The 16,899-nt window shown below is 37.9% G+C and overlaps 1 protein-coding gene across 2 annotated transcripts in view; it reads right to left on the reverse strand.

Moving 5' to 3' along the window:
- The window catches only part of LOC109044693 (ras-related and estrogen-regulated growth inhibitor-like protein), a 214,140-nt gene extending 204,247 nt beyond the window's left edge, over window positions 1-9,893 (reverse strand). Inside the window, exon 1 of one of the 2 annotated variants that reach the window (XM_019062521.2) lies at window positions 8,524-9,799. In XM_019062521.2, coding sequence (XP_018918066.1) covers window positions 8,524-8,584 — 61 coding nt within the window. In that variant the 5' untranslated portion in view covers window positions 8,585-9,799. Of the gene's footprint in view, window positions 1-8,523 lie in introns of both variants that reach the window. The other variant, XM_072305300.1, reaches the window with a different exon arrangement.
- Window positions 9,894-16,899: the final 7,006 nt, after the last annotated feature.

A 16,899-nucleotide genomic window follows, 5' to 3' on the forward strand; every position in this document is an offset into this window, starting at 1 on the left:
TCAAGGAATGGAGTCAATTTTTTCTACTTTGAAAAATAAAATATAGGCGAAGATTTTCAGAGATATGTGATTGCCAACTTACACCGTCGATAAACTACCTCTATTTGCAATTAAAACTATATAAATAGTTGACTTTACAACTAAAACTGAGTAAAATTAAAATTAATTTAATACAGAATATAATACGAAAATAATATTCTCAAAGTCTTTGAAGGAAGCAGTGCTTCTCTATTGCACATGAAGAGAACGCCACTTGTATCTACTAGCCACAATATTAAGACACGTGTAGAGTAGAGATGAGAGAGTTCTCCTCTATTGATGCCATAATTAATTGTCTCTGTTTCTGAGAATATTTATACATGGCAGCGGATGTGGAGTCATTTCCGAAGCTGCAGTTCAAGTGAGGCTAGAATCAAATGATGGAATGAAGCGTCATAAATAGTTGCATCGTATTTATCACACACCTCAGAGGGAGCGTGAATAAATAGGATACTAACCCGCTGCAGTAGAGCGTTGCCAGTTGAGGGAGTAACGTACTGCGGATATCCAACAGAGAATTTGCAGGAGTTTTTTTTTTGTAGCTGCAACTATTGCTCTTTCAGTTTTTAAGACTTCACAGCTATCTACAGACAAATATGGTTTTTTGCGGGATATGAACGGTACCTATAATGATAGTTTTGTATTAAGATATTTGGAAAAAAGGTAAAATAATGATGAATGGACCACTAGACAAGGTACGAATTTTAGCATTCTGATACATGTTTCTCAACCAAAATTTCACGTAGAACACGATACGCACAACGAAAATTACCAAAATCAACTCCTGACGGAGATATTTAATGATTCTTGATGCGTGAATTCAAACCACCCGCTCAAGAAAACTCAATGCTCTACGTGATTCACATCGCGCGCTAAATGTTTATCATGACAGTCTCTGCGATGTAAAAATCTTCAACTTCAATCTTGACACTTTGGCTCAGCTATAGCAAATTACCAATAGTTTGAACAACACATGGTGGAAAATGAACATTGCTCGATTGAGAAGCTTGCTGAAACCGTTGTAGTGCGCGATTTGACTCACGTAGAGCTTTGAGTTTCTTGCGAGCGGGCAGTTCAAATTCCTCGTAATCAGTGCGAAATAAAAACGTTAATATCTTCGTTAGAAGTTGATTTCGGTAATTTTCGTAGTGTGAATCGTGTTCTACGTGAAATTCTGGTTAAGAAACACGTATCAGATTGCTTAAATTCGTACCTTGTCTAGTGGTCCATTATCAGATTAAAACAATCTCTCTCGCCAGCTTCATTGTATTTGGAAGATTTTGAAAATTATTGTGGCAGATGAGATCATTTTGTCCTATCTTCTCCAATTATTGTTCAATTCATGAACCAAGGGTATCAGTTCACTCAGTAGTTTCCACTTTAACACGAAATTCATCAAATTTCGGACACTTGCAAATTCTCTATTGCTTATTAAAGGATGTAAAAATTCTTTGCAAGCACAACCTCGAGTCTTGCCAGCAATAACCAGGAACGTGGTAACCATAGTCATCGCTCTCTTTCTCCCATAGTAAAGAAGCAAGAAACACACCACAATTGGCAACATGGTAAAAAATCAATCACCTGCCCATGAATGCTCAGTGGGAGACAACGTGTCTGACGCAAGAGCGTACTTCAATTTCTCCGTGATCCTTGTTCTCCGCATGACCCTATGCTTTCCAGGGTTCATGTAGAAATCGAGATACGACCTTACGTCAGAAGAACGACGAGATGTTTACATTAAGATTAACTCTTTCCTGAGTGCCACGCTCAAAAGCTTCGCTAATGAGAGGGACGAGGGGCTTTTCTTGTCCCTGCACTCCTGTGCTGAGGAAAAACATCGTATGGACATTCGAGAGTTGCCAAATTTCCCTCGATGAAGCATGTATTTTTGACGAGATTCATGCTTATTTTCCCTTTAAACTTTCAGATATCTCAGCGATTTACTAGGAAAAAAAGTCACTTGTATCTAGAGTCCAGACTCTTAAAAACATCGACAAGAAGAAGTACTCTTCATTCAATCGGATTTTGCTTAAACGGAGAACCAAGCCTCTTGATTTAAGCGGATTTCTTTTTGTTTCGAGCAAAAATCCAATTGAATCAAGAGCACTTTTTCTTGTCATTGTTTTCAAGAGTCTGGACTCTAGATCCAAGCGACTTTTTTTTTCAGTGTTAAGTTACGTACAAAATTTTCCGAAAATTTTGGGGGAAATATTCGCAATTTCCCTGGTAAACTCGGTTTTTATCGAAGGTAACTTGGCAACGTCTGAAGGCCCATACGGCGTTCTACCTTAGCAAGGCAGTGCAGTTCTCCCTCTCCGAAGAACTTCGACATCCCTTTGTTCTCGTTTTAAGTGCTTCAGAGTTTCCTCGAGACGCGTAAATAAACTCAATTTTTCAGTGGCGTGGCATGCTTTGCGATATATCGATTGGTCTGCCGTTTAGACCTATGGAAAAGGATCGATAAACAGGGTGTTCGCAGCCAACATCTCAATAATCGGTTCTTTACCATAGCTACAAATGAGGAAATATCGATACTCGATCGTTCACGCCACGCCACTGCAATTTTTCTTTTTAAAGCGTGTCGCATCATAATTTGCATTGAAACTGCATCGTGAAATTATTTAGATGAGGTTATCCGTCAATAACAACGATGTTTCAACTCGCGTTGCATCGAAAGTGGGAGCATTCGTATTCCTGCGAGACAAGATTCGTATCTTTTACTTTCCCTCTTATTCTTGGTTTCGTTTTCGTTTATTGTTTACATCATGGCGAAACTAGGTGTGTTCGATCCTTCTAATTCCTCTGCTGGTAATACTACAGAGAACCGTGTTTATAGGCATGCCTTAAACAGGTCCTTTTCTCGGGTGGTCTCATGCGGGGATGGAGAATTTGTAGGTGTCTGATGAATCGCTTGCAATTTGATGAATTCCGTGTTTAAGTTGACCTTACCACGTGGGCTGAACACGCGTATACCTTTGGTTCATAAATTGAACAATTATTGGAAGAGATATGACAAAATAACCTAATCTGCTGAAATACATTTGTTTAAATGGATTGCATTTTGCAAAAAGGAACCAAGAGCATTGCAATTTTGCTAAGATTGTGCAACTTCTTTTGCCATGGACGAAAAACCTGATCATCTATAAAAAGTTGCTATTTTACACCCTAAAAAATGTAAATTGAAGACAATAATTACCATGTAAATTTTATATTTTTGCATAATTTTAGTACTTTTATTGCAAAGGATGAAGCTGCACAATCTTAGCAACACTACCATGCTCTTGGTTGATTTTTGCAAAATGCAATCCAATTGGAAAATGCCGTCAGATGACGTCACTAGGCAGTGCATTTTCTCACTTTTAAATATAATTTTATACTATTTCCCATTGCAGAAAAAATTATAAAAAATACTGCAAAATCAGGCACTTTCAGATGAAGCAATTCAAAATTCGTGTACAAATTCTCCATTTTGGGGGAAGACCCCAAACACTTTGTGCCCCGTGTATTTTCTCCCGGTCCGGTCTCGCACCTTTACCGATAGATACATACCTCTCTCGACGGGCGAAAATGAAGCTGTGTGCGCGTATCGGAGATTTTTTATTCTCACTTTTAAATATAATTTTATACTATTTCCCATTGCAGAAAAAAATTATAAAAAATACTGCAAAATCAGTTCTTTAGGCACTTTCAGATGAAGCAATTCAAAATTCGTGTACAAATTCTCCATTTTGGGGGATGACCCCAAACACTTTTTGCCCCGTGTATTTTCTCCCGGTCCTTTACCGATCTCGCACTTTACCCTCCTCGCACCTTTACCGATAGAGACCTCTCTCGACGAGCGAAAATGAAGCTGTGTGCGTGTATTGGAGATTGCCGAAGAAGAAAGGGATTTAAGTGAGATGGAGGATAAATAGACGTGGATGGAATGTTAATACGATGTTGGGAACGAGCAAGTTTCCATACTCAGCTCCAGCGTCGTGCACGGGAGCGCTGCAATCGGATTATAGCCAACACTATGAGATTAACATCGCGACGCGACGAGGAGCTTCTCCCCGGACCAACTTTATTAACTTGAGCCACTCGCCGGAATTTAGGGCCGCCGCGAACTGTCTGAAGAACTGTGGCCGAAACTTAAATGGCAAGTGATATCAATCTCGAGTGATCAGCTTCCTGAAAATTGGAATGGATATCCCTGCTGAAAATGACGAGTAGGCTATTCAGAATTCGCCAACTCACATGAGTAGAACTTTCCACTTATATGAGTAGAAATCCTACTTATATGAGAAGAAATTCTACTCATATCACTAGAATAATCTACTCATAATAAGAGTAGAAAAGCGCAACTCATATGAATTCAATTTTTTTTTATTTTTCAGAAGTGCTGTTTATAATTTAAAAAATAAAAACATTTTGTTCTTTTGATTTTTTAAATGCGGTGACTAGTTTCTGAGATATCGGACACGGTAGATTCAACGCTGAACTCGTGTGACTTGAAATCTCTAGTTGGAATCTCTGGTCATAGAAGTTGGCGAAAACTGAATGGAGAAATTCTGCTCATACAATTTAAACTCTATTTATATATGTTAAAATTCTATTCATATGAGTTGAAATTCTATTCACATGACTTAGATTTTCTACTCACTTGTACTCACCATTTTTAGCAGGGTGAGTTGTGCTGGTTAAAGAAACGCATTTTGATTTTTTAAGCATATGTAACAGGCATACAGCAAAATCAGGTATTTTGTCAAGTGCCTGGGTAAACTGTCAAATATTCCAACTTAAATTGAAATTTGAATTACTTTCCTAATTTTAGAAAAAATGATTCATCGCTCCTGTAAGTAAAAATTTCTTCTCATGGCCACAGACACTCATCTGCCTTCGCGTTTTACTCCCGGATTTCTAAAAATTTAGATTAAGGCTGATAGCAATGATTTTCTTTTCTATTTCTTTTTTTTTTCAATTGGGTTAGTGACTTTTATCCCTGCATTGATTATACCATACCTAAAATCGTTTAGTTGAATCTGCGTTTCCTTGAATTTCCTATTAAGAGATCAAATTATTTATATTTTCTCATTTACCGCCGTGGCAGGAGCATATCTCGCGTCGCCTCACAAGATCGCGTGATGTGAAGCGCATTGCGTGTTGCGTAAGACCACCAATACGGCGCAACTAGCGGTCATTACCGAGGCAAATCAGTCGCACTCTCATCCTCGTCAAAGCTGCCACATATTAAAGAAAAAAGGTGTGAAAATAAAAAAAGATTCTCACCTTACTTTGATTCTTATGCTTTTAGTGTGAACATCTGCCAGTAACGTAGCAATGGTAAACTTTTGAGTAATTTAATTCAGTACTATTATGGCAGTGCAATCAAAACAAGTATGTATATATTTCTCTTTGTATGTAATAGAAATGGGTGCAGTGTTGCAAACCAGTCAAATTCTCTTGGAATTTAGCGGTTTTCTAAAGTGACTAAATGACCGATGATCGGCTAAAATGACTTTAAATTGAAATTGATGGGATGAAAATCTGGCAGAATTGACTCTAAATCGTGTGAAATATAGCGTGAAGGAATGGTAAATTGTACAACACTGGAAAAAAAAACACATAGGATCTAGAGTCCAGACTCTTAAAAACATCGACAAGAAAAAGTACTCTTGATTCTATCAGAATCGAGCTTAAATCAAGCACCACTGAACCAAGCCTCTTAATTTAAACGGATTTCGTTTTGATTCAAGCAAAAATCCAATGGAATCAAGAGTATTTTTTCTTGTCAATTTTTTCAAGAGTCCGGTTTCTAGATCCAATGTGGTTTTTTTTCCTGTGCAATCTTTTTTTTCAGTGTATAAAAAAGTATGGCAGGAAGTCTGCGACATTGCAAATCGAGGTACGTGGTTTGAAAGTTTCACCGTCGACTTTTGTACACTGGAAAAAAAAAACATATAGGATCTAGAGTCCAGACTCTTAAAAAAATCGAAAAGCAAAAATACTCTTGATTCAATCAGATTTAAGCTTAAATCAAGAACCCAGCCTCTTAATTTGAGCGGATTTTCTTTTGATTTGAGCTTGAATCTGATTCAATCAAGAGTATTTTTTCTTGTCAATGTTTTCAAGAGTCTGGACTCTAGATCCAGTGTGTTTTTTTCCAGTGTATGCATACTGACAACCCTGCCTTATTTCTACGCACTTAACCCCAGTGCACCGCGCGTTGCATCCATTCGAATGTTTGGCCCAAGGTCCTCAACCTTGTTTTACGAGCCGTGTTTTTATTTGCCTCAGATCATTATCCGATCCCGAGCAGGGAACAATACGAATTGAAACGTCAAAGACCGACATAGGGAACGGCCGCCGGGTGCCGAGTGCGGTGGATCTCCCTTGAAACGTCTTAAAGTATTTTTAATGGCCGTTAAGTGTGTGTGCGTGAAGGGGGAGGAGGTGTCTGGGAGGACTGACCATCCAGAAATAAATTAGAGCTTCTCAGCGGTGGAGATTCAAAGCTGAAGGCTCTTCTAAATTCGTTTAACGATATTTCGTTTAGATTTTTAGGGGCTGTAGATATATCCCCTTTAGAAGTACCTTCATCGTGCAAGATTAATGTTCACTGGAAAAAAAAACACATTGGATCTAGAGTCTAGACTCTTGAAAACATTGACAAGAAAAAATACTCTTGATTCAATCGGATTTTTGCTTGAATCAAAACGAAATCCGCTTAAATCAAGAGGCTTGGTTCTTGATTTAAGCTAGATTCTGATTGAATCAAGAGTATTTTTTCTTGTCGATGTTTTTAAGAGTCTGGACTCTAGATCCGATGTGTTTTTTTTCCAGTGTTTGAAGCTACACTGCCATACTGAGGAAAAACGCGGTATGAACCTCCAGGCGTTGCTAAAATTTCCTTTGATAAAATACGAATCGATTGGGGAAATTGTAAATATTTTCCTTCCAATTTTTCAGACTAATTTTTTCGCAATTTAATCTAAAATATATGCAAATTTCAAAGAAAAATCGGCATAAATTTCGTCAAAAATACATGTTTTATCGGGGGAAATTTGGCAACTCTTGAATGTTCATTTGGCGTTCTTCCTTAGTACGTCAGTACAGACGAGCCTAATGTATAAGTTCATTTCAACCTCTAAAATATCTCGCATACAGTTAAGTCTTATGACGAAATTTTTGAGGAAAATTGAAACATACACCATGCGGTTTTTCCGTAATTTTAAATTTTTTATTCATTTATTTTGTTTAACTTCCAGGTTTCTTTCTTGCAAAGAGGGAGTACAGTGCATGTCTTTAAAATGCAACATATTTTCCGTAATTGTAATGCGTATAAAAATCCTTGTAACAATCAGCCAATTTTAGGGACACAAAAAATTTTTGAGTATGTTTTGATGGAATTATGAGTGAGTCGCTTCAGTTGAAGGAGGCTTTGCTCCAATTATCCCTTAAAGTTACGAGGAATATTTCCGCTTAATCGCTGAAAGACATTCATGATGTTACTTGTGCTTTTTTCGTTTTCAAAGCCATAGCAACTATCTCTACTTCCGTAGATTATACTGAAGTCATAAGGAAGAAGCTTGTACGTGTTTGGGGTAGTCTTGAAAGGATTGCGAGGTAAAGGAACCTTCTCACTCCCTTCCCCTCCCCTAGAAAATTTTGAAGATTTGTCGAAACTTTACATGTATTTATCATTGTGAACTTTTTGCCCTTATTTTGATCGATTCATGAGGCACCTCAAAGACGTCAGTAGAAGTATTTGAAGTTGCTGACGGCTCTGCGAAAATTTAGGTTTTTGAGAGTATATTCTCCGATTCAATTTTTCCATGATCTTTTTAACTTTACCTGATAAGATTTCAACCTGTGAGACGATTATTTAATGCACTAAAATGTATTCAGAATATCAATGGATATTTTATCTGTTACAAACATTTCAGTTTTGCTTCGAAGATTTAAACCCGCCAGTCTTTTCCCGGCACAGACGAACTGACTAAATGGCTGATCGCATGGATCATTTTGAAAATTCTTGTAAAAAAATTATCTGTTTCTTTCTTCTGAATCCGAACACCATCTTCCTAAAAAAGATATCACTCCAAAAATTTCACGGAGAAAAAAAGCTCGGTTATTAATCGGCGGCCAAGCACTTTCGTTCATTAAGCGTACTTTTGATTCATGAAACCGTACTTTGAAACCAAACTAATCGAAAAAAAAAATAAATAAATCACAAGGTCTCAGGTCTGGGCCCGACATCATGAGAGAATGCAACACTGTATTTTTTTCGGAAAATACACTAAAAGTTTGGCATCATGAACCGGGTCGCAGGAAGGGTTTGGCTGAATAATAGACCAGTAACCAGACCCAAAAATACTGTTATATGAACCGAATAGTACCTATGACCAAGATAGAACAGTACTTCTACGGTCCATTAGACCGAACATTTTTCATCGTATATACATGCATAGTGATGCAGGATTAAAGTTAAAAAAAGTACTTTACCTGTTTTTCCACATCTGCTGCCGCCAAGAACGACGATTCTGATTGTATTTAAATTCGTCATCTTCCGCCACGCCAAAAAAAAAATTGTATCCAAAAGCGGTCAGTGAAAATCAAACCTCACATTTTTCAGTTTCAAACCGCACCAACAATTTTACCGCTTTGCAAATCCTTCATTCGTCGCTGAATTCATCTCGCACTTGTGATTGGTATCATGATGTCAGTCAATCAAAGATATTTTTGGGTAACTTAAAATATTTCACGACGGCCCACACTTCCAAATTGAACGAGCTTTATTGAAAATACTTTTTTTAATTCTTGAGTTTTTAATTGGAATTCGGTAAAACACTGGTCGCACAAAAACCGTTGAAATTTTATGAGCTCCCAAAAAAATTACACTTGTGAAGGGATGAGTTACCCATTTAGTGTCACTTTGTCACTTGATTGCACTTGTTGTGTTTCTCAAATTGCTGCCAGCGATACATAAAATTCTACTTGTTGATAAAATTGATCGAGCTTTCACGATTCTAATTTGGTGCTACTGTGTGCTAGTGGATTACAATCACAGAGAAAATTAATCAATTAAAGCATAATTGAATCGTCCGTTTTATTTATTTTAAAAACATTTGATTAACTTCATCCTACAAGTTTCTTTAAACAAGATCGCCAAACTACAAGGTCTAATTTTAGCACCTCCAGCACAGTGTCAACACGACAAATAGGTTTACTTAATTCAAATGTCACAGGGCATCCTTTCCTTTATCGTCTTTTTTTTAAAGAAAAACAAAAAACAAACTGAACCTCAGAAAAACACTTCCTTCCCTGAAAGAAGTTCGACGTAAATATATTTTCACAGATTTTGAGCACTTCAACTACAAATTTGATGCGTGATACAAGTTGTATCTCACACTGATCAAAACCAACCGAAATCCTCAATATAAAACTCCGTTTAGTAAAATCGAACACGATTTGTTTTCCAACGAGGAAAAATAATAAAGTCAACTTGCATAGTTAATTTACCTAGACTTGTAAAAATCATAAGTGTTCAAATAAGGAATATGTTGAAAACGTTAAAAAGAATACTGGAACTTTAATATTGTAACCTAGGATTTTGTCAAAACGCGCGTCAAAAAACCGCGGGAGATCGCGAACGGAGTCTGACGAGCATGTGCGCTGGCGAACGCGTGCGCTTGGTGGAGCGTCGAGAAGCAAACTGACTCGCGATTTCGCGCATTCTCACGTGAGTCTCCACGTGCGACCGGGACCCGACCGGTGCATAGCGTACCCGAAGAAAGTTCCGCACCGACCGCTTGGGCTCCTGACGGTGGCTGGCGCGGGCCCCTGAGCGGGGTGATTGTTGAAGCTGATAGACAAAGCTATAGACAAACAAGACGGGATCAGGACGTTGCATCCACCTGGGATGCATCCACCCAGTCGTTAGGTTAGGTTAGGTTAGGTTAGGTTAGATTAGGTTAGGTTAGGTTGGTTAGATTAGGTTAGGTTTGGTTCTTTTTTAAAAAAAAAAAACAAAAAAAAAAATTATCAAAATTCTCCAAAAAAGTACACGAGTTTTTTTCATAGACTTTTTTTCTGCGAAAATTTCAATTTAAAAATTATACAAAAACTTTTTCCTGGACTATAATTTTAGCGGTCTTTGAGAGTTATTGAGAAGCAAATTTTAACTGTTGTTCTTGCCAGGGGCGCCAGGGCCATAGTAAAAATTGAATTACAACACCATGTGATTTCCATAAGACGTTGCTTACATGCCATCACTGCACATAAAATAATTATCTCAAGAAATCGCATTTACTCAATAATCGACTCCACCACATGGTTCATTAGGGTTTTTAACTATGCAACTATTCGGCCTTTGAAGCCTCACTAGGAAGTATCTTTTCACAGTGAAGGCGTCACTTACACTTCGTCACTGTTCCTGAAACAACTATCCCAAGCAATCGCATTTACTCAATAATCAACGCCGCTTTGTTCTTGATTGGGGTTTTTAAATGATGCAACTATTCGGCCTCTAATGCCGAACTAGGGAGTATCTTTTCACAGTGAAGGCGTTTCTTAAACGCCATCACTGTTCATTGAACAATTCTCTCAAGAAATCGCATTTACTCAATAATAATCTACTCCGCCACATGGTTCATTGGGATTCTTGAATGATGCAACTATTCGGCCTCTGAAGCCGCGCTAGGAAGTATCTTCTCACAGTGAAGGCGTTTTTTAAGCGCCGTCACTGCCCATTAAACAAAGCATCTCAAGAAATCGCATCTACTCATTGTCAATAATCCACTCCACTACATGGTTCATTGGGGTTTTAAATGATGCAACTATTTGGCTTTAGAAGCCACGCTAGGAAGTATCTTTGCACGCTGAAGGAGCTACTCATGGGTCATCAATCGTCAATCCTCATCAAAAATTAACTCCCTTGAGAGCTTGGGAACAGAAGAGCAGGAAGTTGCGCTGATGATACATCCAATTAGTTCCGAAACGCGTCTACAGTTGCCTGCCTGTCTGATTGCTCGTGACTAGTGTTTCCCCCAATAGCATAACTTGGAGAGGGAAAATTCACTATCAATGTGTTTTTCCCCACAAAAATGCGAGTATTTCTATTTAATCGAAACAAGCACCTCTGACTTCGACTTAATGTTACCATCTAAGAGGGTGATGAAGATGTGATAACTTACAAAAAAGTAGATCAACGTTGCTCAACGGGAGTGCATAACCGCATTATAACTAATCTCATGAGTTAAAAAAATATTAAGCTATGAATTCAAAGAAGAGTCAAAGGGGAAACCAACATTTTTTTCCAAATTTCTGCGAATTGTCTTTATTCATTCGAAAGTGGTTGCAAAAATAGTTCAAAGAGACGTATTGGTTAGTTACGTCATGCGAAAAATAAAATATAATCTGAGATTCTGAAATTTCATTGGAACGGAGAGGTGCGCATTTTTCGGTCCGTACTTGAAACTGTGTATAGCACTGTTTGAACACATGTGTAAAAGTATCATATGGACGGAGTTAAACAGAAAGGAACCAAGCCACATCGGGATCGAACAGAGAAAAGGAGGTTCAAAGTTTAGCTCCTGCATAAGACTCAATGTAAAAGATAAACTTCAAGTTCAATCTCTGCAAAATTTGCTCCAACAAAAACTTTGAATTTTTGGCGATAGATAGTAGAGCAGTGGTTCAGTTCAAAACCACTCGTAACTCAATTTTCCCCAAAATGTGGGTTGGTTCCTTTCTGCTTAATTCAGTCCATATTTCATTTAAATTGAGTGTGGTGGAACATAAAATCAAACAGCGTCGGTGTGCACTATAATTCGCATTTTGAATTGTGACTTGTTGGGAGGTAGGCGCGAAGTAAGTAATCATGTTATGCAAATTCTTTATCGCTTTGGATTTGCTCTGCGTATGTACATTCGATATTTACTTAAAATCCTCTTAATACTCAATCGATTGAAGAATTAGTTTGGCACTTTCCGAAGATGCTATTAGTTGGTAATCGGAAAAACTCATTGATTACACGGTGCTGGTAAGCGGTTTCTGAGCTTTTGCAATAAAATAAAAATAAATAAATAAAAAAATCCAAATAGCTTCCTGCATAACACGTTCCTCTTTAAACCGTCTAAGTCATCAAACTGCTTAGCAAAAACTTTAAAATCGCCAGAGACTCTCCATCTCCACCCCCGCTTCAAAAAAATAATTGAAAATAAAATTAAAGAGGTGAAGAGACGAAATTTGATGCCTGGTACTTATTGCAAACAGAAACTAAGAAGGGGTTGAATTTTCTGAAAATTTGAGAGCAATTGTTTGAAATGGATGGTTTATTTTAATTTTTGAATAATTAAATAATTCTATATTTTTTGTTTCGGTTAATTTGTAGTGTCATAAATACATTTTACACTTGTGTTAAAATAAAGATCTTATCAATTCATGCTATCGGTGTTATTTATATACTTTTTCAATTCAGTTATTTATCTATCTTTGAAGATTAGGCTCATAGATTCTAATTTTAACTTGACAAATTAACGTTCTCTTCACGTATATTCCTTCCGAATTTTCTTTTCTTTTCTGTAGACATTCAGTTTAGCTGCGCTGTTAGACATACATGCTGGAGACAAAACAGACTTTCTCACGGTACGTCCTGAATTTATTAAAACAACGTGCGAAAGTTCAATTTTTTCCTCGCTTTCCATTTGTTATCACGATAATCAGGCGGAGAGGAACCAAACACTGAAGCAGAACTTTGAAGTTAAGGTGATTCGATGGACGCCATATTTTGTGTCAGAACGGCATGCGATATATTGCATCAATTGGTTCCATTTTTTCAGCTACTTGTCATTTTTCTTCAATTTTGAGATCGCAATTCTGTTGTCAGGAGACTAAAGCACGCAGACCCCAATTTTAACTAAGAAATTCAACGTAATATAGGCGTGGTTTTTTTAGAGAGAAAATATCGCAATCAAGTGCAGTTTCGATATCAGTATCGAATGCGATGTTTTCCCTCTAAAAAAACCACGCCTTTATTACGTTGAATTTCTTTGTTAAAATTGGTAAGTGAGTGCTTTAGTCTCCTGACAACAGAATTGCGATCTCAAAATTGGAGAAAAATGACGAGTAGCTGAAAAAATGGAACCAATTGATGCGATATATCGCATGCCGTTCTGACACAAATATGGCGTCCATCGAATCACCTTAAATGAAGGTAGTTTCGTGCTACAAATTTACTGATTCAGAGGCTACGTCATTCGATATATGTACAGTGCCGTTTAATGTTTTTAGTGTGAATGGTTACTCAACCACGTCGTATTGTTGAATGTGCCTAAAGAGCGACGCCAAAAACGACCGTTTTTTGGCACAATTTGGGCCAGAAGGGATTTTTCTGAAACCGGGCCCAAACGATACCTTATGATACCCTAAAACTCTGGTAAAAATTTTAGCTTGAGTATACGCACGATTTTTGAGAAATGAGGGGGCAAAGTTGCCAAATCGCCATCATTCTGGACAGCATTTCTACAGCAAAAAGACGGGAAAAATGGACGAAAAAGTTACACCTTTGATGGGTTTTGGCTGTAAATGTTTTCATTGGGCCCCCAAGCATTTAACTGTGTTCAGTTTCAAAAATTTTGGTCGCACAGTGGTCCAAAATGAGGGGAAATCGTCGATAAATCAGGATTCTTTGTCAATTTTTTAGAAATGGAAGTAAAATTGTCGGTCTGCTGCAGTTTTCATGGCTAACAATGTTCGTATCGGTCATCAATGCATGAAATTGTGTTCAGCTTCACACATTCACATCGCACATTGGTAAAAAATGGGGGAATTAGTGGACAAATTAAGATCCCCTGTCAAACTTTTTAAAAATGAAGTGAAACTGTTGATCCCCGGTAGAGTTTAGATCCCGGAAAAATTATTTAAATTCTTTTTTTGACTATTTAAATTTTTTTTTAATTTTCTCTCTCCATGTTTCCTTCTTTTTTTAAAATTTCTGAAAGTTTGCATATTTTATTGAGATAATGCTACAAAGTCTATTCTATAACAAAGTTCTATAAACAATACGGTCTGACATGTAGTAATAATTATAAAAATTAAAAACATGAATTTTTCCGGGATCTAAACTCTACTGGGGACCAACAGTTTCACTTCATTTTTAAAAAGTTTTCAGAGGATCTCTATTTGTCCACTAATTCCCCCATTTTTGACCACTGTGCGATATAAATTTGTGAAGCTGAACACAATTTCATGCATTGATGACCGATACGAACATTGTCAGCCATGAAAACTGCAGGAGACCGACAATTTTACTTCCATTTCTAAAAATTTGACAAAGAATCCTGATTTATCGACGATTTCCCCCCATTTTGGACCACTGTGCGACCAAAATTTTTGAAACTGAACACATTTAAATGCTTGGGGGCCCAATGAGAACATTTACAGCCAAAACCCATCAAAGGTGTAACTTTTTCGTCCATTTTTCCCGTCTTTTTGCTGTAGAGATGCTGTCCAGAATGATGGCGATTTGGCAACTTTGCCCCCTCATTTCTCAAAAACCGTGCGTATACTCAAGCTAAAATTTTTACCAGAGTTTTAGGGTATCATAAGGTATCGTTTGGGCCCGGTTTCAGAAAAATCCCTTCTGGCCCAAATTGTGCCATTCTTGGCGTCGCTCTTTACCGCGCGAACAGTGGTGAGGCGACTGAGGCGTGAATGATCGGTTATCGATACTTTCCCATTTGAAGCTAAGGTAAAAAATCGATTATTAAAGTGATCGTTGCGAACATCCTGCTATCTCTTTCCATGGGCTTAAATAGAGTACCTTTATAGACAGAGTATGGCCATTTCTGTTCCGGTTTTTCATTGGTCGCGAGCGAACAGGCTGACACGATGCTCTAAGGGCCATAAATAAACAAACTAGATGGTCGTTATCAGCAAGCAAGATTGAGGTTATGCACATCTTACATCCTCCTGTGTTAAAGGTGAAAGGCAATTTAACAATGTTTTTATGTGTTTTTCGTGTGCTATTCGTAGATATGCTCGTTTAAATTGTTACTGCCGCATAATTGAAATTTTTGTCAAATTTAGCTTCTCATCGATGTTACGGTGAGCCGCCATCTTGTTTGTTTATTTACGGCCCTAAGAGCATCATGAAGCCTAAAAACTCGTTGACCAATCAAAAAGCGGAACAGTTTTCCTGTAGTAAAAAGATACGAATGGCCATACTCTGTCTATAAAGGTACTCTAGGCTTAAACGGCAGATCAATCGATTTATCACAAATCACGCCACGCCACTGCTTGCAATAGACTACTGCAAGGTATGCATACATCACGGCACATGCTGAAATGATTTCAGCATCATGGTATAATCATGTTCCCTCTCATGCGTGCGACGAAAATTACTGAAAGCATCTCTGAACCAAGGTATAATATTTTTCAATGCATATATGTATTAACAGCATAAAAATAATGGTATAGACATTTCGGATGGCACACGGTCATTATTGAGTAGGCCTGCTCCTCGTAAACCATTTTAATGTGTTGTGTGTTCTTCTGAAACCCTATTTAAGCCCATGGAAAGAGATAGCAGGATGTTCGCAACGATCACTTTAATAATCGATTTTTTACCTTAGCTTCAAATGGGAAACTTGATTTTCGCAAATAAAAAATTCCGCATATTGAAGTGCGGGGGAAGGGAAACTAAAACTAGGGACACTAAACAACTAAACCACTTTCGGTGTGGAATAACCTCTATTTTCTACACAAAAACAAAACTTGCTACTCTTACAGGGGCTGACCGGGTTAGGTCTCGGGTCTTGAAACCTCGCAACGACTAACCCCGCACGAGCGGCTTCCGCGAGCTTTTATGCCAACGCCCGAAGCTTCCGTGCCCAACTCCGACTTCCGAATCGCCGGAAGCCGGGGTCACTCTTGCCGCAAGCTCCGCGCGCGGACATAAACAATCGCGTCTCAAAAACTCGCATCTAACACGTCTGACCCTGTCACTTCCTCCAAGTGGATCGGTAAAGACCTCGCAGGTCTTTAGCCGATACCACTACAATATTTCTATATCGGAGTGATGTATACAAATGGAATTGGGAAAGAAAACACACTTAAAACATGCAATAACGCACAGTGCAAAATCAAATGAGAAGAACTGTATGACAAGTGTTAAAAGTGTATCCATATTTCCAATCCTTACTCTTCTGTAAAATATTTTCCTTTTTTCAGAGATTGGCGCGCCGGAAACAAGAGAGGGTAAGTCACTAACAACGCATGCAATTTTGTTCGTCTGTTCTCAGTGCGATGAAAGAAAATTTGGTAACTGCATCGGAGTAGGCCCGAAGACCCGTAAACCCTGCTCGTATTTATACAGATGCAGAAGCGATCAAGACCAAGGTCGCAAGTAGGAGAAAAAGAAGCTGATGCGTATCATAATTTATTGTTCGCACATGGAAAATAAGTTTATATACCAGGTTCGATTGATTAATGAATCGTTTCCCTCGATTAAACCTGACTTTTTAGTCTCTTAAAATCTCTTGAAAAAGAAAATTAAGAATACAGATACAAAATATAAGTAAGAGTCTTCCTTGCCAAATCGTATATCGACCAGTGGCGTGGCGTGAATTGCTATATATCGATTGTTATGCCATATAAACCTATGGTAAAGAATCGATTATTAAGGTGTTCGCAGCGAACACCCTGTTTATCGATCATTTTCCATAGGTTTAAATGGCATAACAATCGATATATCGTGAAGCACGCCAGGCCACTGATATCGACGGTGAAACTATCAGAACAAGTATCTCGGTTCGCGACATTGCAGACTTCCTGTCATACTTTAATTTTTAAATGAGTCACTACTCAACTTCAATTCTT

The sequence above is a fragment of the Bemisia tabaci genome, chromosome 10, assembly GCF_918797505.1.
Source record: "Bemisia tabaci chromosome 10, PGI_BMITA_v3".
NCBI classification, from domain to species: domain Eukaryota; kingdom Metazoa; phylum Arthropoda; class Insecta; order Hemiptera; family Aleyrodidae; genus Bemisia; species Bemisia tabaci.